General features: G+C 46.2%; 1 protein-coding gene across 8 annotated transcripts in view; it reads right to left on the bottom strand.

The window, feature by feature from the left end:
• Positions 1-22,555, bottom strand: part of CRACR2A (calcium release activated channel regulator 2A) — a 137,619-nt gene that overhangs the window by 34,662 nt on the left and 80,402 nt on the right. For all 8 annotated transcript variants that reach the window (XR_012017816.1, XM_072799331.1, XM_072799329.1 and 5 more), the window contains 6 exons: positions 21,750-21,840; positions 17,781-17,876; positions 15,477-15,664; positions 9,860-9,931; positions 6,364-6,409; positions 1,581-1,687 (listed from right to left, as the gene is read on the bottom strand). Coding sequence is in view for 7 of the 8 variants with exons in the window: in XM_072799331.1 (XP_072655432.1) it covers positions 1,581-1,687; positions 6,364-6,409; positions 9,860-9,931; positions 15,477-15,664; positions 17,781-17,876; positions 21,750-21,840 (600 nt within the window). In the remaining variant the exon portion in view is untranslated. The remainder of the gene's footprint in view (positions 1-1,580; positions 1,688-6,363; positions 6,410-9,859; positions 9,932-15,476; positions 15,665-17,780; positions 17,877-21,749; positions 21,841-22,555) is intronic.

Below are 22,555 nucleotides of genomic sequence, written 5' to 3'. Positions count from 1 at the left end.
ATAAAATCATAGTTTTTAATAGAAGCTGACTGTCCTCTTTCCAACAAATTTCTTCTATAGTCTAACAAGCCTACTGATGGCTTATCCGCTTTAGAACACAATTAGTATTCCAATCCATTTTCACTCTGCTGACACACACAAGTACACGCATGTGTGCACATGCAATCCAGTGTGCCCATACACACACAGCATGTTGTTTGGAAGGCCTTGCAACCAGAAAAAAAAAATGACTAGGGAAACAGCCCTAAAATGAAGCATTTCTTAGAAAATGCTTTTGATTTGGGAAATTCTCAAACACTACTGACATCCTGTAATACTCTCAGCTTAGCATGACTAAATTCATTTTTGGTTTTGCCACCAACGGCTACGTATGAGCAGCAGACAGTGGTGGTCTCTGCCAAAGTCTGTATTGGAATTTGGGGTGCATGATTTGTTACTTATATGATTACTGTTTCTTTTTCTTTTACTCAACCCTAAGCTCCAGGAAAGCTAGGGTTTAGCTCACCACTCTAGCACAGAGCATAATATCTTGCCCATAGTAGGCACTCAATATGGATATGGCAGGATTCGTGTTTAGTTTTGGAGTCTTCACAGAACTGAAAAGAATGTCGGTTACACAGCAAGCAAGCAGTGAATGTCTATTGAATGAATATATTCAGCGCTGAGCAACCAACAGGCCAACTATTATTGCAAAAACTTGGATCCCAAGTTGTATCCCTTTGCTGAGCTATTTAGAAAAGGAATTGAGGATAATTGGGTCCAAAGATTTGACCAAGGTGCTTGTCAGGGTCTCCAAAGTCACTTCCCTTTTTTGTATTGTGTATTTCATGCTGCTGTCCTCAGGGTCTCCTGGATGAGCAAATTCGTGAACTTTCTCCCTACCTTTGATATTTAGGGGTCTGGTTGCCTTTGCCTTTTTGTGGCTGTCTATGTGGATGGAACACATGCCAAAAAGAAGAGAGGGCAGAGGACTGGCTTGTCTCTCTCAATGTGCAACGAGCCACTCCTCTCGGGACTCAAACTCGATTATTGTGCTGTCTAATCGCAACCAAAAATGTTATCTGTGAGGTAACATTAAATATGAAGCATTGAGAGGAATGTGTCAAGCACGGGCCCCATTCCTGTGTGCAAAGGAGCTCAACTGTTGGAGACACCATGCCACACTTTAATTACCCTTCAGAGCCAAAATGTCATGTCCCCAAAAAACCAAGTGCATCCATTCTGCTTGACAGAGAGCAGACTATCTTCCAGCCACGTTCCACCTCTCTCCCTTGACACCTTTCATCTCCCTTCTTTCTCTACTCTTCTAATTTCCGGCACCTCTTTGGTTCCTATCTGCAGGCACATACTAGAAGACAATGTCCTGTCCTAGAGATCTGCTCTGCGCAGTCCTCCTGACACCTGGATGTCAGAACAGGAAGGAACATGTCCTCTGAGATTCAAGGGGAGTGAGTGCAACTGGCTCTGGGCTTCCCCACTGGGGCCACTTCTTGAGAGCCAACCTATGCGCTCAGAGCCATCTCCCAGGAGGTGCAAGACAAAGGAACACATAATGAATGAAGAAATCCAGGATGACTTACCTCCTAAGGATCCCTCTGCCATCCACATATTTGCCTATCACAGAGCCAGATCTCTGTTTCCAGTTTGCTTTGGAAGCAGCTGTGTTTGCCTTGGCCGCCTTATCTTTCTGTAGAAACACAAAGTGCCCTCAGATCCACACCTGCTGATTTGCCCTACTGTGGAGCCCCAAAAGGGCTCCACTTCCCCCCTTCACAGGTCAGGTTCTAAACAAAATTCCAAAATTAGAAGTTTTGGTTTTGGCTTCTCAGTACAAGACGACTTTCACTTAGTTTGGTTGGGATCTAAAAAAAAACAAAAACAAAACAAAAAAAAAACCTGCAACCACTGCCATCCTCCAACACTGCCTTTTATCGCCAGGATCTTGCCAAGTTGTAAGGGAGCTCTTCCACCTGAACAAGTTAGAGACCCACACACCACGCTCTAAAGTACAACTGATTTCTCTGTTGTTCTCTTGCTGTGGGAAACAGCTCTCTGAAAGGCCTTGAGGATCCCACAAAAGCAAAGTACAGCAAAAGCGAAGGCTTTCTTTCTCATTTTGAAAGCTGTTCATATAACCATATCTGGCATAAAGAAAAAAAATAGAACTTACAGCTCACACTGGGCCGTACAATCAGTAGAAAGGCCCCAGCATTGACCCCCTGGTCCTTCCCTGGCACATCTGAAAGCTAGCTCCTCCCGCGAGGCCCCCTATTGGCTTGAATCATTTGCCTGTTTGGTTTGCAGGGTCTCCTCTGCAGGGAGAGTTCTGGAAATTAGTAGCCCTCCCTCAACTGTACTTGGGGTTACATAATTTAAAAAAAAAAATAGACATAGACAGCTATGATAATCAGTGCATGAGAGTATAAAATACTATTTTAAACAAGGAAAGTGTTAATATAAAATGCCAAATGATTAAAAAATAGAGACCTCTGTATAATTAATTATATTTTCCTTGCCTTGTCGATGTATTTGAAGTTTACTTAAGGTCAGGAAACTGATTCTTAAACAAGTTTTCTGGCCTTATTATTTGATTTATATCTTTTTTAATTTACTGACCAAAGTATATTTTAGCTTTCAGTGCAGTAGTCATGGGTGGTAACCGTGCAGTCAAGTATTGTTATCAGTACTATCATTGAGCTGTATTTAAAATTTTAGTACAATATATTAAATGGAACAGAGGTTAATATTCAGGTACTAATTACAACTAGTCTGGCCTTGCTGGCAGTTAAATCTTATTTTGAATTGCAAATTGGTTAAATTCTATGTGGAATTTGCTGAGAAGAGAATGCAGACTACTGAAATGCCATTTTAGTTGTTTTCTGACCATAACCACAATGTACTAATGAATCTGTGTTAAAAAGACTATTTTAGATGTATTTCCTGCTTTTGTAAGCGTTAAACATTTATAAGAAGATTATTCAAACTATTTTTTATAAAATGAAAGCTATGATTTTTAATTTAACTGTTCCCCTGCCCCCCTTTTTTGGAAGATACTCTGATTCCTTGTTAACTTTTACCCTAAAGCTTACATATGTTTTTTTCATATGTGCTTCATGACATACAGGCAGCTCATGAAGGGATCTAATTTAATTTAGTGTTGTATGTACGTTCATGGCAAAGTTTCGAAAATAAAAAATGTTTTTCTTCAAAAAATTTTTTTTTTAAAGGCAAGCTCTATGCTAGAGGTGCTTGCACCTTCCGTAGAGTTTCTTTTTATTTCTTTTTTTTAATTTTTTTTTAAAGATTTTATTTTATTTATTCATGAGAGATGAGAGACAGAGACACAGGCAGAGGAGGAAGCAGGCTCCATGCATGGAGCCCGATGTGGGACTTGATCCCGGGACTCCAGCATCATGCCCGGGGCTGAAGGCAGGTGCTAAACCGCTGAGCCACCCAGGGATCCCCAACTCAGGTTTCTACCCAAGGTCTATACTGCAGATCTCCCTCAGGAGCCTATAGCCTGTGACCCTACTAAGCAACTTGATTTTTGAAATGAATGTTCTCTTAATATTACTGAAGTATGCCTAGTAGTCCCATTGATCTACTTCTTGCTTCCAACAGTGTTGGGATGGAACAGACCCAGGGACACCCTTATTTCCAGCCTCTGGCCACCCTCTAACCTCTTTTCTAGTTGCCATAAGAGCTATTTCTCAGCTATCCTCGGCCTCTGAAACCAGTTAAGTTTTTTGAGCTTTGCTCCTTATTACCAGTTAACCATGATTGTCAGAATTATTCCACCAAGGTGGAAGCAGCCATTAACTACCTGGTCAACCTGTACCTGTAGGCCCTCCTGCACCTCCTCTCTATGTATTTCTGTTCCAACCATGAAGACATGGCTCAAAGGGTGTGGGCCACTTTTCTCATGAGTTGGTCAAGGAGAAGTTGAAGGGTCCTGAGTATCTCTTGAAGATGCATTGTGGCCACACCCTTTTCCAGGACATTTTTTTTTTATAAATACAATCTCTTTACCTTTATCAAGAATAAGAAAATTTAATCATAATGTGATTTAGAAGTAACAAGTGAATTGGGGGATGTTAACAAGGGTTCATTGTGTGTTTCCAGATCTGTTTTGTGTGCATGCATTTCTATCTACAAGTATCACTGAGCTTTACTAAGTTTATGTCACACAGTGTGGTAGATGTATCTTTGAGCTTAAGAAAACCCTTTTAACAGTATTTACCATATGTTTATATGAAGAAATGTAGAAAAATTATGGTACTGAATTTAAATGAACATCTACCTTATAAATAGGCTAGCTTGACTGGACGAAGTTTATTTGACTTCTTACATCCAAAGGATGTTGCCAAAGTAAAGGAGCAACTTTCTTCTGATATTTCACCAAGAGAGAAGCTGATCGATGCCAAAAGTAAGTGCTCATTTCAGCATGCCTGTTCTCTTGCCTCCTCCTGCTGTGAAAGCTGTTTTGCAAGTTCATGGTAACTTTCACAGTGGAAGGACTCACGTATATTCTGGCTCAAGGCGATCCTTTTTTTTTTGTCGGATGAAAAGTTGTAAAATCTCATTCTAGAGGCTAGGAAGTCCAAGATGGAGGTGCCAGCTGGTCTCCTTGTGAGCATTCTCTTACTTTTTCCCTTTGCTATGTCTTCTCCTCAGGATCCCTCCATCTCCCACCCAATAATCCAATGCAATGATTCAATACACAGTTTAGAGACTGGAGTCCACCCCGTTACCCTTCACAGGAGTACTGACGATTTGCAAGATGACAAGGAGAAGAGATTACGTGGAATGCATAGGGAAGTATTTATGGGCAGAAACAACTGTGCATCTTTAAAACACACTCCTTGGTTTGGCTCCAACTCCTCTCTATTTCCAAAGCCCCAGAAATGAGAAAGAGACCAGCTCAGGGGATCGATTAGGCCAGTGCCCTGCAGTGAGTGGGGGCTTGCAGCCCTGCTCACAATGTTCCCCAGCAGATGTCTTCCAGGACATGAGGGGGAGTTAGATCACAGGAAGAATCTTTCATTAACCAATCATCCCCCACAATTCCCAGTGATTCTTAATGAGAGAAGGAGGGGCTGCAGTGCTCCCAGGGCCCCTGAAGGTATGGCTATAATGATTCCAAATTAATCTTTAATTATTATCCAGCATGAACATGATTTTATCCCTCTTTCTTCTATTCCCCACTAGGCTTCTTAATTCCATTCCCTTTTCAAAGCAAAATGAGTTTGGCAGGTGAAAGGAAGTGAGGCCAAGGAATTAGGGTGACATTTGGTTTTAAGTTTTAAAATAAATTCAGTGTTACTTCTAAAACAATTATAACTATTATCATCATCAAACAAACGTGTAGGCTTAAGTGTTGCTCTGATAGTACATAGAGGTGGGCGGTAGAGAAGTTTGCTGCCAATCAGTGACAGGAAAGAAATAGGGGTATAACAAGGTTCCCCCCAGGGATTTGCAGTTGTAAACCAGGCCAGACCTAATTCATAGCAAACCACCCACCTTATGCTGACCACATTCAGGCCACTGTCCAGCTCAGAGCCCAGAGACCATGACCCTCCTCTTTCCAAGAGTTTTTCTCAAAAATCCCTATAATATGGAGAAAAGGATAGGAATTCCCTTTCCTCATGTGAGAGTTGGGATCATGGTTGGGGAAGCTAATGATTTTCCCAGGACATATGGGAAATTCACCATGTGCTAGATCCTGATGATTAGGAAGTTACATCAGTGAGTCCTGCCCTCCTTTTCCTTCCCTTCAGAGCATCCAGTGACTCCTACCTAAAGAGGAGGATGAGTAGGAGAGCATGGAATCTTGGATTTTGTTCAATGTGGCTCAAAGTGAAGACCTATTATAAATTGATATGGCACTCTGTGGTATTTGGGAGAGTATGTAAGTTCAGGTATAGAGGAGCAGGGGTCCCCATAGGGTAAAATATATGTATTTAAAATCAACTATGGTAATAGTGAAATATACATTTTTAATTCATTCTATGATGGTATAAGAATGCAAAATTTTCATCAAGAGATAAAAATTTTAATGAAGAAAAGAAAAACCTGTGAGCATTTTCATTAAAAGTGATCATGACATTTTAACTGTGCCATCTCCTGGCTTTCCATGTCCAGGAAATCTGTGATCCTCCCAAATATTTTAGTCTCTGTATGCCAAGAGGAAAGTGTGTTACTTCATAGAAAATTCACACACTGCTACTCAGTAGGCCACCCTGTGCATTTTTATTATTAAAAAAATGAGCCTGACGTCATGGACATTCTTGGGCCTGTCCCAGCATGGGCTCTGACTACCAGTGAACCCAAATGCTGTCGGGAAAAGGATCACAGAGCAATTACCTGAAAATGTATGTCCCGTTCATCCCGAAGGTGCTTGTTTCTTTCCCTGCAGATGGAAAAAGGGAATCTATTCAGACACGGCGTTTGCAGTGAATAAAGCCAATAGCAGCCAGTTTGCCAGTGAGAGAGGTGCAGAGAAAAGCTTGACGTGGAAGGCGCAGTGAGTGTAGAATGTCTTTCCTTAGGGATTATGACAGAGGTTAGTTTGTCAAGCTGTAAGTCAGTTGGAGGCAGGGAGTAAACAGAGTAGCCTTTCAGGATCCTGCACTTCAGGATCAGGGGGTGACCAGGAATTCCAGCTGCACCTGTGAACTTGTTATAGGGTGCTTGCACTCTCTCTGGACCATTTATTTCATGCATGCATGCATTCACTCAACAACTGTCTCCTGAGCACCCATTCCATGCTAAGCAGGGTTCTAGCTATCAAGGTTACAACCAACAAATAAAAGAAAAAGTTCCTGTCCTTGGGAAATTTTACTTTAATGCAGAGGTCACTGCTATTGAGAGAGATAAACCAGGGACTGGAAAAGAGTGTCTGAGGGTGCAGTGGTGTTTCAGCAGGGCATTCAGGTAGACAGCATCTGAAGCTTGAGGAGGAGAGGGGAGCGATGCAAGTATTTGAGCTTGGAAGAGCTTCACAGGCAGAGGAGACAGCAAGGGCAAAGCCTGGAGTCAGGCTCTCTTGGATGTGTGTGAGGAGCAGAAGGGAGGGCATAAGAGTGCTCAGAGGAGAGCCATTAGGATATGACATCAGAGAAAGGTGGAGGGACAAGTAGAGACCTGACCATTCGTGGTCTTGTGGGCCACTGTAGGAACTTGGGATTTTACTCCAAATGAGACATGAGGCCATGGGGGGGCAGTGGCAGCAGAGTGTCCTGATCTGACTCACGTTTTATACAGAGCCCTATATAGTACAGATGCTGGGCTAAGAATACACTACTGGACACAAGAGTGAGGCCCTGAGAACTGACCACTCTTTTAGGCAACATGGAGGTCACTGGTTTCACTTCCAGTGCAATCGAGGTAGAAGGAGCCTGACTAGTGCGTCAAGAGGGAGGAAAAGAATGGAGACAGAATGCAAACATAAGCAATTCTTTTGAAAGCCATTAAAAAGATGAGAAGTGGCTGGATGGGGAAGTGGTGACAGGAGATACCAGGTAAGAGATGTCAAAGGGACACAACTGACCATGGAGGAGAGAGAATGCATGCTGGAATAGTCCTCGACAAAGGTGAGATATTCCAGTGCACAGCTGGGAGCCAGCTGTAGGGGGCAATGATCCACCACGCTGGAGAAGGCAAGAGGTGGATGCGGATGGGCATGGGAGATGTGCTCACGTGGCGGTTCTGCCTGTCTCCTTCCAGGGCACCCCTGGTTCTGTAAGCAGGCTAGCAGCCTTGCACCTGGGTGAAGGCTCAAGGGCTCTGGGAAGCCCCGTCTCTATCAGGGAGTATGCTGTGCTGTCTCCTGCTTCGTGCAGCCATCTCCGTGCATATAGTCACTCATACACATCATCTGATTCTCAAAAGAAGCCTGGGAGGCAGGTATGAGAAAATTAACACTCCCAAGAAAATTGCCCAAGGTCGCAGAAGGTCATAAGAGGCAGTGCTAGGTTCCAAAGCACATGTTCCTAAGTGTCCTGAAATTGTTTCCATTTGCCCCTTCCTCAGCCCGTCACATCCCAGCCACTGTCCTGATTCCACCTGCTTCCTCCCCTCAATCTCAACTCCACATTCATGCTAGCCCTTGCCCAGCATTTGCTCTCTCCTTGACTCAGTTTCCCCATGCTCTCTGTCACTACCCGGTGATTTCACTGTGGAGGAAAAATCTGCCACGGGGGCCTTCTCCGTTGTATCTGGGCTGCCACTGGCTGGAGACTCGAAGCTTGTAAGCGAGCAATAGCACAGAAAGGCTTCAGGCATGTGATTCTGCACAGATGCTAGTCTCTGTCAAAAAGATCCATATGCAGAAAGCTGCCTTGTCATTCTCTTCTGCTCATTCGCTTTCAATCTGTCCTTTTCTTCTAAGTACAATAGAAAAAAGGGGGGGGGGGAACCCTCCAAAACGTGTCCTTGTTCTCTTCCTTCCACCAAAGCCTTCCTAAGAATCAAGATTGGCTCTCAAATGGATTAGAACTTGGCTACATCCAAACCCCATTCCATCCCCCCAGCCTGGGCAGCCCCGTTTGAATCATGTATTGAGTGAAGTAAGTCTGAAATGCATTCAGCTGGGAGCACTTTTCAATTGGGTAGCATCACAGATGCCAGACACGGTAACCTCACCTTGCTTTCAAATAAAACAAAATAAGAACCGGGGCGCCTGGGTGGCTCAGTTGGTTAAGTATGTGACTCTGGAGTTCGGCTCAGATCATAATCTCAGGGTCCTGAGACTGAGCCCCACGTAGGCTCCGTGCTCAGTGCAGAGACTGCTTGAGGATTCTCTCTCTTCCTTTGCCCCTCCCCCACTCAACCTCTAAATAAATAAATGAACAAACAAATAAATACTAAAAACAAGTCAGAGTGTCCCTGATTTAAGTCCACTCACTGCACTTTAAAAATCAGAACCCAGGGTGCCTGGGTGGCTCAGCAGATTAAGCACTGGCCTTCGGCTCAGGTCATGATCGCAGGGTCCTGGGATAGAGCCCCGCTGAGCAGGGAGCCTGCTTCTCCCTCTCCCTCTGCCGCTCCCCCTGCTTGTGCTCTCTCTCTCTCTCTCTCTCTCTCTGCCAAATAAATAAATAAATCCTCAAAAAATAAATAAATGAAAAATAAAAATCAGAACCCAAAGTCCCCGTGCCTCATCACCATGCCCAAGAGGTGTCTGGCAGACAGAACATATTGCAACCTGGAAACCTCACAGGCAAAAGTGAAAAATCTCATCTTTCCACATACCAGTTTGGTTTGGGGTTTGGGGTGAGCACATCCCAGACCAATGAACTTCGAATTTCCAGTGAGTTTTAGCAAGCTGAGGAGACTCTAAATTCCTTTGTTCTGTTTGTGCTCTATTCATGATTCATTTTCTCACTCAACAGACATTAAGAGAATATGGAAGAACCCAGAGAATCAGCCAGATATGGATCTCAATTCTGGCTCCCGCAGTGAGTAGCTGTGTCTCTTTTGGTAAATTGCTTCATTTCTCTGCTATCAATTTCCTCCTCTGTTAATTCCTCCATCAGCAACTGCCCTCCTCTCCTTAGTTTTGTTGAAGATGAAAGGGTGCTATATAAAATTCAGTTCCCTCCTATGGGAGCAAGTACCACAGAAGGTGCTGTGAGAGAGCCACCAAGAACAAGGCCGAGCTGCCTGCAGAGGCACAGACTGGAGAGGGATGTGAGTGTGTGTGAATGGACCACACACGATACGCTGGGGATCGGGCGAATGAGGGCACTCTGCCAGCGGCTACGACTGCCCAGAACGTAGGCAGGGAAGACTCTCAGATTGGCCCTTCCCACCCAAGGCACCTGGGATGTGATCTGGGAACACACCAGTGCTCACGCACCTCAGGAAATCCAGCTGCTTCAGGAGTCCCGACTTCTCACGCTGCAGGCTCTCTGTCACGCGGTACACTTCCCTGAGGAAGAGGCAAACACAGCATTGATGAGCTTGCATTCTAGGGGTGTAAGCTACCACGGTGTGGTGTGAGGGGTTGTGCTGAAGTTAGATGCCTTGGACCCTCACCCTGGAACCCTGCAGGCAGTACCCCACACTGGGGACAGGAGAGGGTTTAGAGGAATATGCCTCCTCTGGGGAGCACCTGCTATGTGCAGGTGCTTTCAGCCATGAACTCACTTAATCAGCACGCACTCCCTATTTGGAAGGTGAAATGACCCCTTCCAATGGGGATCCAAATGATCCCCTATCATTTCATAGACAGAGATAGTCAAAGAGTCAGTAACTTTCCCCGCGTCACACAGACAATCCATGACTGAGCCAGGGTTCTAATCTAAATTAGGACCTCCAACTCCCAAACTCATGAAAGGGCTCCATAATAACTGCACTGCCTGCCCGGGCTCTAGTTGGTCCCATCCTACCCAGAATTCAGAGAATTAGAACCAATATTCTTCTCCAGCCCAATCTTGAGGGTGAGAACAGAACTTGTATTTTTTTTTTCCCCTGACGCTGATTTCATTTGTTTCCAGGAGCTCCAGAAGAATCCTTTCCCCTTCCCTATCTTCCTCTATAAGCCTCCAATCTGTTCCTAGATCTTTGGAGTTTCCACTGTTGGCCATTCATTTCTTTAACTTAGGATTTCTCATCTCTAGCTACAAAGCAGAGATTAAATGTATCAATTATAATCAGATGCTTATATCATAGCATGAGCATGTCAATCATATCAGGAGTTTTGAGGAAGGGGAGGGTGAAGCTCAGAGCTAGGTGGGGTGTCTGGAGAGTAACTTAGAGGGTGAGCAGAAGCTGCTCTGGTTTGGTCTGTTTTTTTTTTTTTGTTTTGTTTTGTTTTAAGATTTTATTTACTTATGGGGGTGGGGGCAGCGGGCAGAGGGAGAAGCAGGCTCCCTGAAGAGCAGAAGCCCAATGCAGGACTTGATCCCAGGACTCCGGGATCATGACCTGAGCCAAAGGCAGCGGCTTAGCTGCTGAGCCACCAAGGTGCCCCTGTATGCTCTGGTTTGTTTGTATCTCTATAGGCTACCAAGGGCCCACCCAGCATAAAGACAGAGTCAATAAATACCAGTAAGAAACAAAAGGAGAGTGGGGGAGGAAAGAAGGAAGGTGGGGATGGAGGAAGGAAGAGAGGAAGGAAGGGGTGAGTGGAGGAGAAAAAAAGAAAAAAGGAAAGCAGAACTGGATGACATTGGAGGATAAGCCTCGTTGAACTTCACAACTTTGCCTTCCTCCTTCCCTCTGTGCTTTGCACCATGGTTTAGAAATGATTAAATCACCCCTAAGCTTACTGCAAAAGGCCTGAAGTTCCACATTTCCAAACCACAGCAGAGCTTCTAGTATAGGGAGCATCTTCCAGCCTCACAAACGTCCATTTCCCTAGGCTGTCCAGCTACCTGGATTGTGCACACACCCGGGCTGGGCAAGGACAGTCACCCCTCTGCCGCTGCCCCCTCAATGCGATTTACTGAGCTGGCAAAAACAGCACCTGTTTGCTTAATCCATCCAGACTCGGGCCAAACCCACCATAATCAGATTCCTTAAAAGGTATCTGTGTGGTCTTTCCCCCTTTATAGAATAATTATAAAGTCAATCTACAACAATAACAGCCTGAATCAAATTCTAAGTTCACCTCAGACAATCCTAATTAAGCAACAAAAGTTCTCTAGCTCCTGCAGAGCTTCAAATTCCTAACATTTTATTACCAATTATATTTAATTTCAACTTGAGGGAAAACAATGTATTTTCCATTATCCAAACCGGGTCCCCAAATCCCTGTGTCGGATTCTGCTGTGATTAGCAGTACGTGAGCGCGGCTGCCTGTGCTGCCGCTGTGCCCGGGGAGCCAGATGGCTTTGTGGTTCCTCCGTCCCAGCCCTGCGTTCTGATCCTCAACCAGAGGCAGATGGCTTTGCCCCTGCTGAGGAAAACCTCTCCTTGGAAATCTGAGGTCTGTGTTCTCGCAGAATGTTTGATTTACGAGCCAATTTCTAAGAAACGAAGCATTCCAGGTGTTTGTCCTGTGCACATAGCACCAGTTGGCCTTGGAAGCCACACACATACACACACACACACACACACACTCACTCACTCACTTACACATGTATGCTACATATCTATGGGAATGCATGTCTACCTATTTGTCTAAATACAAATACATACATCCGTTTAGATATACACACATATTCAGACTTTTCATGTGTTAACAAAAACAAAGACATTCCTGAAAAACAAAATGACACTTGGATATTGGACCAAATGACCTTCTAACTAGACATCATACAGGTTTATACCTGGTAATGTGTGGACCAAAAAGGGAAAGAACTTGGTATTTTTCATAGGAGTGACTGCTGAGCGGTTTATGGTTGTCTTTAAAGAAATGCTGTTGGCTTTGTCTTCTGGAGGGGGATGAGATAGGGAGCATCTCCAAAATATATTGTCAAGTGAAAGTGCAGGCTAATGCAGAACATCATGCTACCATTTTGTAAATGAAGGTTGTGTGTGTGTGTGTGTGTGTGTGTGTGCTTGTATTTGCATAGAACATTCTGGAAGGATCCACAAGAACCCAGGACTGATGACCTCTGCATGATAACAGGCCTGGAGTCATGGGAGGGGCAGGGGGCACGCAGGCCTCTTTTTGAGTGTACATCCCTTCGTGCCTTGTCATAAACTACCTACCCCCACATAAAAATTAATTAACAAGATAAAAAGAGGTACGGTTTTTCAGCTGACCTTCATCTTTATATTATCTCTCCTGTCTGATTGTTCTCTCTTTATCTTATTTTAAAATCAAGTTCTCCTTTCTTGAGCATCTTCAGAGAAAAGAAAAATTAATTCTGCCCATTCAGAATTCTAGCTGATAAATGACTAAGTCTTTTTATCTCCCAATTGCATCCTCTCCCTTCCCAGCTGCTCCGGTGCAACATCAGGCAGCAAGATGTGGGAAGGAGCACATGCTATTGGGAGAACTAGGTTCTGTCCCTATTTTCTGACATTAACTAGCTGTGTGGCTTTGGGTCTGCTGCTGCAGCTCACCGAGCCTCAGTTTCCTAGTTTGTAAAAGAAAGGGGTGGATTAGGGCACTTGGGTTCTATCAGTATTGTTGGTCTGGGATTCGTTCTACAGAGAACAAGGCTTTGTTCTGAGGCTTTCACTGCCCTTGTCTCCTGACCTCCCTGGACAGGACACTCTCTCCTGGGCTCCAGGCATGCTTTCGGACTGCAGGAGACACTGCACGCCTTTTGAAAGCAGGTCGTGGAGGTTCTGAAATCATTTATCTCTCCCTCCCAACCCTCTTTTCCAATTCCCAGCCTCCAGAGATTGTGTCTTTGGCTCGGTTAATTAAGATAAGACTTCAGAAAGATTCTTATCCTCATGCTGTGATGTGATACCCCAGCACTGGGTGTTTATTTCCATTTGCTGTTCTAATGCTTGTGCCTTCAGATGTTTGTTGTTTTAGAACTTGATTGAATTTTAAGAGCCTGAATCCTTAATTCTGTTGGTAATGTTAAATGCCTTTGCCTTGTTGGCCTGCTCTCAATGAGGCGAACCGATTTTGCTTGTTGACATGAAATACGCTGTCCTGCCACTGGTCATCCAAGAATTGGAGTGAAGGGATTTGTTTTGCTTTAAGTCAGCTACTAGGGAATACAAGGGTTTTGTTTTTTGTTTTTTGTTTTTCTTAACTAGAGAAATCTTACTAGGGTAAAACTCCACATGCAAACACATTTCCTTCGTCCTCCTCTTGCCCCTGGCCAATCAGTCTCAAGCAGTACAGCACAGCACATACAGAACAGACAGCAGAACAATGATTTAAGCCGATGGACCCAAATATTGTCAGCAGTCAGACGGAGGGACGGCTTTCCCTTCTGAACAAGGGAAGAGTTAACGTATGTAAAACTCAAGCACTGCTATGTAGTGCTGCCCTCTGAAATCAGACTCTCTCTAATACCTGGCACAGGGCTAGGCACGCGTGACCTCCTGCAGCATGAATGAATGAGAGCATGAGCAAATAAGGAATGAACGATGGTTAGTCCTACTGTCTAGCTGGCTCATTACTCACTGTGGAGAGTCAGCCGGATGTGTCTAGCACTGAGCATCATGTGACAGTTACTTAAAACCCCTGACCCTCAGTTTCCTCTTCCAGAGAGTGCATAATAATGGTACCTGCCCCATCAGGATGCTATCAAGTTCGTAGGGAATAATGTCAAATTATGGACATAGGGGTGATACACTGAATGCATAACATAGTAATCAGTGCAGAGCAGTGTTCAATGTATGTCTGACAAGTGACTAAGTAAACGAATATTCAGGTAAATGTGTGAACAAATAAACAAGTGAGGTCCTTGTCCTGGGCCTGCCAGGGAGTGCATTTGCTCTCAGAACCTGATGCTCCCAAGATGAGATGAATGTCTGGTCCCCAGGAATTCCTCAGGCTCAGCACACTGACCTAGCCCTTGATCCTGCCTCACACGTGCAGGCCAAAAGCAGCTCACGGACAAATTGGGCCCTGAGAGATGCGGGCTTCCCTGCACTGGGCCCACCCAAAGGAGAAAGTGGGCAGACTGGAGTGAAGATTCCAGGGCACTGTCACATGCTCCATCAGATTCTTTTTTTTCCTTTTTTAAAAATATTTTATGTTTATTTACTCATGAGAGACACAGAGAGGCAGAGGCAGAGACACAGGCAGAGGGAGAGGCAGGCTCCATGCGGGCAGCCCGATGCAGGACTCGATCCCAGACCCCGAGATCATGCCCTGAGCCGAAGGCAGATGCTCAACCACTGAGCCGCCTGGGCGTCCCAACACTCCATCAGATTCTATGCTGACCCTCAGGAGCCTACCTGCTTCACTCTTGTCCTGAGTCTCCCTGGTCTCTCAAACAGGACAGTTACCTCTCTCTCTCTCTCAAATACTTTTTTTTAAGTTTTTAAAAATAAAATAAAAAGGGGTGCCTGGGTGGCTCAGTCAGTTGACTGACTGACTCTTGGTTTTAGCTCAGGCTGTGATCTCGGGTTCCTGGGATCAAGCCCCGCAATGGGCTCTGTGCTCAGTGGGGAGCCTGCTTCTCCCTCTCCCTATGCTCCTCCCCCTGCTCCCCCTGCTCATGTGTACATGCTTTCTCTGTCTCTCACATAAATAAATAAATCTTAAAAAAAAAAAAAAAACTCTGATAGTCACTTATGGTCCATCTGCTCACTCAGTCTTTTCTCAATTACTGCCTTATATTTGTTGGTTGAATAATGCGTCCTTCTAATTACATAATACATTTTCCAAGAATAGGGTTCTAGATTTCCTATGAATCCTAGATTATGCTTGCCACAGTACTGGTCTGCCTAATGGCCTCAGGATCCCAGAAGAGGTTTTCAGGGAGCAAGGAGCCCGCAAGCCCCACATGATAAGCAAGGCAACAGGGTCTCCAAGAGAGGAGACAGCTCGCTCACAGGAAGGGGTGGGGCTGGCCAGCAGTGACAGGAGCTCTTGAAGGCCTACTCACATCTCCTTCTCCTGGTGGAGTTGGCAGGCCTCTTGTTGGAGGCTTTCCAGCTGCTGCTGGGCATCCTGTAGCTCCCGGGAGGTCCGCTCCAGCTCCAGAGCCAGCTCCTGGTTTGTGACTTTCAGCTTGGTATTCTCAGCCTTGGTTTCATGCTCATCATTTTGCAGCATGGTGCACTGGCCTTCCAGCTGGAAAGGAGAGTGGGGGAGCAGAAAGGAATGATAAACAACCATCATCTAGTCTGGCCTGTGCCCCGCAACTTCCCCTCACTTTCTCCACTTGGTGGGTGGGAGGCCCTTGCTGCCAGCCCTCGCTGTCCCTGAGCCTCAATAGGCTTTGTCCTGCTCCTTAATTCACAGGGATGCCCTTTTGGAGGCAGGGAGGAACTTTCAGAGCATATCTCATTTCTCCCCTGTCTCCACAGGGCTCCTGAACAGTCTGGAGGGAGCAGCACCATTCAAAGACAGCTAGGGAAGGAAGGTGAACGAGCCATCTGTGTCCCCCATCCCAGGGATGATTATGCTGATCATTATCATCTCATCCATGGTCTCAAAAGCTACAACTCAGCAATTGCACTACTGGGTATTTACCCCAAAGGTGCAGATGTAGTGAAATGCTGGGACACCTGCACCGCAATGTTCATATCAGCAATGTCCACAATAGTCTAACCGTGGAAGGAGCCTCAGTGTCCATCGACAGATGAATGGATAAAGAAGATGTGGTTTATGTATACAATGGAATATTACTCAGCCATTAGAAAGGACAAATACCCACCATTTGCTTCAACATGGATAGAACTGGAGGAGGGTATTATGCTGAGTGAAGTAAGTCAATCAGAGAAGGACAATCACCATATGGTTTCATTCATAGGGGTAATATAAGAAATAGTGAAAGGGATTATAGGGGAAAGAAGGGAAACTGAACAGGGAAAATTTAGAGAGGGAGACAAACCATGAGAGACTCCTAACTCTGGGAAACAAGCAATGGGTTGCAGAAGGGGAGATGGGCAGGGGGTTGCGGTAACTGGGTAACAGGCACTAAGGAGGGCACTTGACAGGATGAGCACTGGGTGTTATACTATATGTTGGCAAATAGAACTTAAATAAAAACAAATGAAAAAAATTAAAAATTAAAAATAAAAGAGACACCCTAAATCCTCTTGTCTTTTCAGCCAATTGTCTCCCTCAGCCCTAATGGACACGGAAAGCAGCTAAGTGGCATTCTTCATAGAACCATCCTTCTCAGTTTTAAATGCTGACAGTTAATCTATTTATTCCCTTTTTTCTTCACTCAGCTAAATAAGTCCACTTCCTTTAAGCTAGAGAAACTTTGTATGGTGTCCAGAAACCCTGGAAATTCTTAAGAAATAGCTAAAACAGGTCAAACCAAACATATACCTTTTTTCATATCCCTAAAGCAACTAAAAAACCTGCATTTGCATAAGTGCAGCTTTTCTTGGCTGGTGGTTTGGTTCTGCTTTGCAGAGCTTCCAACCCTCTCACCAGAGGAGGACTCAAACCAAAGCAAATATATCATAATAAATTTAGTTTAATGAATGTGGCCAGTAAGAGGCGGAGGAAGCAGCAACAAGGAATTTTGTGTGATTCTCAAGAGGCTCCTGTGTAATCAGGCAAGCATGTAGTAATTAAATCGAGTGGCAATCATTCATTTGAGGGATAAGTCTAATTTGTAAGAATTTAATGCATAATAGTGATGAGAAGAAAGGTAGGAGAAGGTATGGCTGTGGAAGGGGAATGGCAAGGCAGCTGGCAGTTTCTGGAGTTGAAATCATCTTGCTCGCAGAAGGAAGAAGTCAAAATCCATAAGTCGGGTAGCAGCCGAGGGGACAGTCTCTAGCTTCAGCATGGGGCAGCTTTGAACATATTTTAATGTGTTGTTAAAAATAGCCTCTCTATTCAAATGGAAGCAACGTGTCTGGGTCTATTCAGGTCTAGATTCCTTCCAGCGCCAGACAAAACAAAACGAGAGGCCAAGTGGCACCCGGGCCTCTGTCCCCGACAGGCCCTTGCTTTAGTGAGGAAGCTGTGAGAGTCAAGTTTGCCTAAGTGATCAGTCTTCCTGGGTTCATTGACCAGCCATGGTGGATGGACACTGCCCTATATGATGCACCACCCAGACTGACTCCCAGGGGCTCAGGTCCATCAGAGGAATATCTGGTGTCTGCATCCATCCTGTGGGCTGATGGGAACAGCCACAAAAAAAGGATGCAAACCTTTCCCGGGCAAGAGCCAGGAGAGGATGGAGTGAAGAGCCAGGTGCTTTAAGGTCACAATGAAAGCATACCCTCTTCTGCTTCTGGATAAGTTGCTCCAGCTCCTGCTCCTTCGACAATAATTTCTTCTCCAGCTCCTGACTGTGGGCCTGAAATCTCTCTGTGTCCTGCCAGGCCGGAAAGAAGGACATGTGAGGCCCAATATGCACCTGGGATGTAGATATTTTCCCCACCTTGGACCTGCTCGACAAACAGAGCCCACCCATCCTTTGGGACTTAGAGGCCCTTCCCACACCATTTCCAGGCTTTGGTATCCTGCCTGGCTGGCCAGCGAGGCCCAGTGAGACAGAGAGAGGGTGAGCCCTCAGTAAGGCGTGACACTAACTCCCACCAAGTGTGACCATGACTAATGCCTGATGCCTGTGCGCCGCCCCCCAGAAAGAAGGCAGCATCAGTTGGTGGTGGAGTCCTGAACACAGAGAATGGACAGGAGCCTAAGTTTGAATCCTAGGCCCCAATCTTCCCATCTGTAAACGGCGGCGGGGGGCGGGGGGGGCATGTAGAATGACCTTTTAATGTGGATTCTCTGTTCCATGGTGGGCACTAGCACTCGAACTTAAACTGCCCTTGCTCAGGAAACACAGGGCACAGCAGGCATCTTCCTCTCTAGCTCTCTAGGGTGTGGTTCCTTGCTCTTCCCCAGCTTGACTGAGCTGGCCCAGCCCTGCTCTTTGTGAAATCTCTGCTCCTGTGCTCAACAACAGCCTTCCTTCTGCTCTGAGCAGAGAACTCCGGTGAGGAGCTCAGCATGGGGTAAAGAGAAAACTATGTGGATTGTCCGGTCATCTGTCACTCCCACGGAGCCGGAGCCCGGTCCCTCGGCTGGGCGTCAGGAGACTGGGGTTCCAGCCGTGGCCTTACCCAGTTGACTTACTTCACTCATCTATCATTATTTCTTTGTTCACAGGATAAAAACAAAAATATGCAGGCCACCTGCAGCTCGCCACTCTCCTGAAGGCAGAGAGGAGGTGCAAAACATACAGGAAGAGGAGAAACCATTACAGTGTCCATATAGCTCACTGCAGGAGCCCCGGGGTTCCGCCTGCTCAGGAGGAATGCCCAGCTGTGGGATGCCGCATGCTACAGGGGCTACGGGGATGGGCATGACAGCGCCCCGGGGGGCGGGAGGGCACGCAACCACTCCCAGGGTACAGGCCTTTGGCTCAGGATTAGTTCCCGGGCTCATCACCTGTAGACACTACCTGGTTCCTCAGCCCGTTCTCTGGTAGGTAAATAGAGCTCAGGCAAAGCCTGTGATTGTCCTCATGTCAACCACATGCAGTGGACAGAGGCAGGACTTGACCAGGCAGCTCCTGCTCTCCACACTTTGACCAGGGGCCGAGCTTCACTCAGCTTGGTCATCGCACACAGAGTAGGTGTCCCATGCATGGTGCTGGGGACGGGGAGCTCCAGAATTCCAGTGCCATGCTGCCATCCCCACAATGGGCCTGCAGAGTGTCTTATTTCCCTTGGTGGCACAGACTGTCCAGGGCATCTATTATCCTGGAGCTGGAGCATGCAAGTGATAGGTATTTCCCTCATGGTCAAACTGCTACTTGTAGCACCGGGATCCAAGCACTGGCCAGAAGGGCCAGCCCCTCCCATGTTGCCATAAACTGTAACACCAGGACCCGTGGGTGGCTCAGCAGTTGAGTGTCTGCCTTTGGCTCAGGTTATGATCCTGCGGTCCTGGGATCTAGTCCTGCATCAGGTTCACTGTGGGGAGCCTGCTTCTCCTTCTGCCTATGTCTCTCTCGTGAATAAATAAAAATCTTAAAAAAAAAAAAAAAAAGAAAAAATAAACTGTAATACTACTGTCCTCACGCTGTGGTCAAGCAAAAGCCGGTGTTTGCAAAGCCAAACACATCTTAATGGTTTCCATGTTTATGCAAAAAGTGTAAATCTAGGCACCAGGCCTGAAAGGCATGGGGTACTAAGAAGGGGAAGGAGGGAGCAGAGATTGGGTGCAGGGATACAGAAGCATGGTTCTATCACCTGGCATGATCCTAATGTGTCTCTGAAGGTTTTCCTCTGACCTCATCCCATTCCCAGTTCCCAGGCCTTGGCCCACCTTTCACTTCTGGTAGCATGCTTCTTTCTTTAGCAGGACTTTGACCTGTAGTCATGGCCCAGCAGTAGATCATTTGGGATAAAGGGAGGGGCTCCCCTACTGCAGGGAGGAAAAAGTCTGCTGTTCTCAGAAAACTATTTTAGGGTCCACTAGGTGACAAGTGTTTGAGTTCTGTCTGCCTGATACTCATCCAACTACGCCAAAGGTCCGGGACAGGCTGAATGTTCTAAAGCTCCAAAAAAGAATAAGTGGTGGGGGGTGAGGTCTGGAAATACTGACAAGCCTTCAGAGGGGTCTCATTGGAGAATATGACTGGCTTTTTCTGGAAAGCATTCTGACTCCACTTCAGTTTTTTTTTTTTTTTTTTTAAGATTTTATTTATTTATTCATGAGAGACACACAGAGAGAGAGAGGCAGAGACACAGGCAGAGGGAGAAGCAGGCTCCATGCAGGGAGCCCCATGTGGGACTTGATCCCAGGTCTCCAGGGTCATACCCTGGGCTGAGGGTGGCGCTAAAGCGCTGAGCCACCTGGGCTGCCCTCCACTTCAGTTTGAATGACATTTGTGATAGATAATAAATAGAGCCTTGGTGTGGGTAATCCAGCCAGCATAAAATTAAAAATCAGTTCAAACCAACCTGCATTAAGGAGGAGGGATGGGGTTGTGACCATAGCCCAGGTATGGTTCTGAGAGGCAGGGGACGACGTGGTCTCTATGTTGTATCCTCATAAGTCATATGTTAGAACTTATCCCCTAGGTGGTGCTCCCAGGAGGTGGGGCTTTTGGGAGGTGAGTAGGTCATGAAGGCAGAGCCTGCATGAGTGGGATTGGTGCCCTTATGAAAGAGACCCCCAGGCACCTGCCTGCCCCCTCTGCCACATGAGGACACAGGGAGAAGGCCACAGCCAAAACCAGAAAGTGGGCTCTCACCAGAACCTGACCACCATGGGGGCCCCGGTTTTGGGCTTCTGGCCTCCAGAACTGTGAGAAATAAATATTCGTTGTTCATAAAACTCCATTTTATGGCACTGTTTTAACAGCAGCCTGAACTAAGGGAGGAGGCTACCATTTAAGATCAAAGACTTTTCTGTTGAGACCCCACCAGGGGGATAATCCAAAAATGGATAAGAGAGTTTCCTGTAGCTTTGTTTCATAAATATGTTCCCAAGAGGACCCTGCTTAGCTTGAAAAAAAAGAGAGAATTTTGCCAATCTTGACCTCTCAACACAAATAGCAGGGCTTAATAGGAGGCTCAGACTAGGACAAGGGGATGTAAATTTTAAATGTTCTCTCACAGTGTCTGAGAAGGGGGGAATTTGACCTGTCTTGGGCATTACATTTTCTAGGTGTCTAAGGGAAAGGACCGGAAGCATAGGCTCTAATGATGGTGTCCTGAGGGGAGTTGCTGGGAGTTGCTCTGGGAGATGGTGCCCAGCGGAATGAACTGCATTCAGGCGGGCCTGCCATCTAGGTGTGGGGATCAGCCAATGTGACCCAGGCTAGAAGCTGCTGTATGGGGCAATGCATGGACCCTCATCCTTTCATTTATTTATTAGCTCGTTCTTTTGTCCCTTGTTCGTTCATTCAGTGATTCAACATGTGTTTGTTGAGTGCCTACTATTCAAGTATGGCTGAGGTGCTGTGGACACATGAGCAAGTGAAGATCCCTGCTCTTGCAGAGCTTTCCTGTTAGGAGGAGACAGATCCCAACCAACAAAAATAAGCAAGGAAATTAACTGCCACATTTGAAGGTGACAGATGCCGTGAAAAATCTAAATAAAGCAAAGAAACAGGGAACCCACAGTGCAATGGGTAGGGGTGCTGCGATCTTAAACTGGGGAGGGGGTCAGAGCAGGTGATCATTCCGCTGGGCCCCCGGGGCCAAGCCCTAGTGTGGATGACTCTTACTTTCAGGAGAAACTGTTCCTTCTCATGTTTTATCTGCTGTTCCATTTCCTCGTAGAGATGCTGGATTTCTTCATCATAAGCAGCAATTTTCCTGCAAAAGTGGCAGAAGGAGAGTCTGATGAGGTCGACATAGATGTGCTTTATCCCAGAGCACAAGTCCTGGAGCCTGGGCACCAGAACTCAGTCAGGAGCTTGGGATGGTGGGGGTGACTGTGTAGGTCAGGTCAGCCAAAGCTGCGGGATCAGTTCCTTAGGGTTAGCTGACCACACAGACCTAGCAGCACCTTCTCCTCCTCCTAGATGAGGAGGCCGTCATTTCTAGCTGACCCACACACTTCTCTGTGAGGCTTCCCTGGCTCCATCTTCCTTAGCCCTGCTTTATGTCAACAGCAAGCCCCCTGGCATCTGCTAGACGGACCTCCCTATTGGCTGCTGCTCCCTACACCTGAGTCAGCATAAAGTTGTGTTGTGCAGGCTTATTTTTGGGTTCTTGGTTTGGGTTCTTGTTTGGTCCCCTTCCAATTTCGGATGCCTGGCTACCTCAGCACTCCCTGAACTACACTGTAGAGGGCTTGTGCCACAATTGTATGCTTAAGTTTATGTGATCCACATTTCTCGGAAGATCTCAAGATTCCATGACAATGACAACCACTGCCACCATGCCCCCTACAAAGGAAGGAGGGGCCACATCTGTCCAGTGCTCATGCCATCTCAGGCCCAGGGCCCCAGGCAGATGGCATGAGAAGGGGCAGGCTGGTTAAAGGTGGGTAGTGATAATGAGACGTCCTCATCCACCCTTCCAGCAT

This window comes from Canis lupus, chromosome 25 (assembly GCF_048164855.1).
Source record: "Canis lupus baileyi chromosome 25, mCanLup2.hap1, whole genome shotgun sequence".
Taxonomy (NCBI): domain Eukaryota; kingdom Metazoa; phylum Chordata; class Mammalia; order Carnivora; family Canidae; genus Canis; species Canis lupus.
Note: the sequence above shows the minus strand (reverse complement) of the source record. Positions and strands in the feature narration are given on the sequence as shown.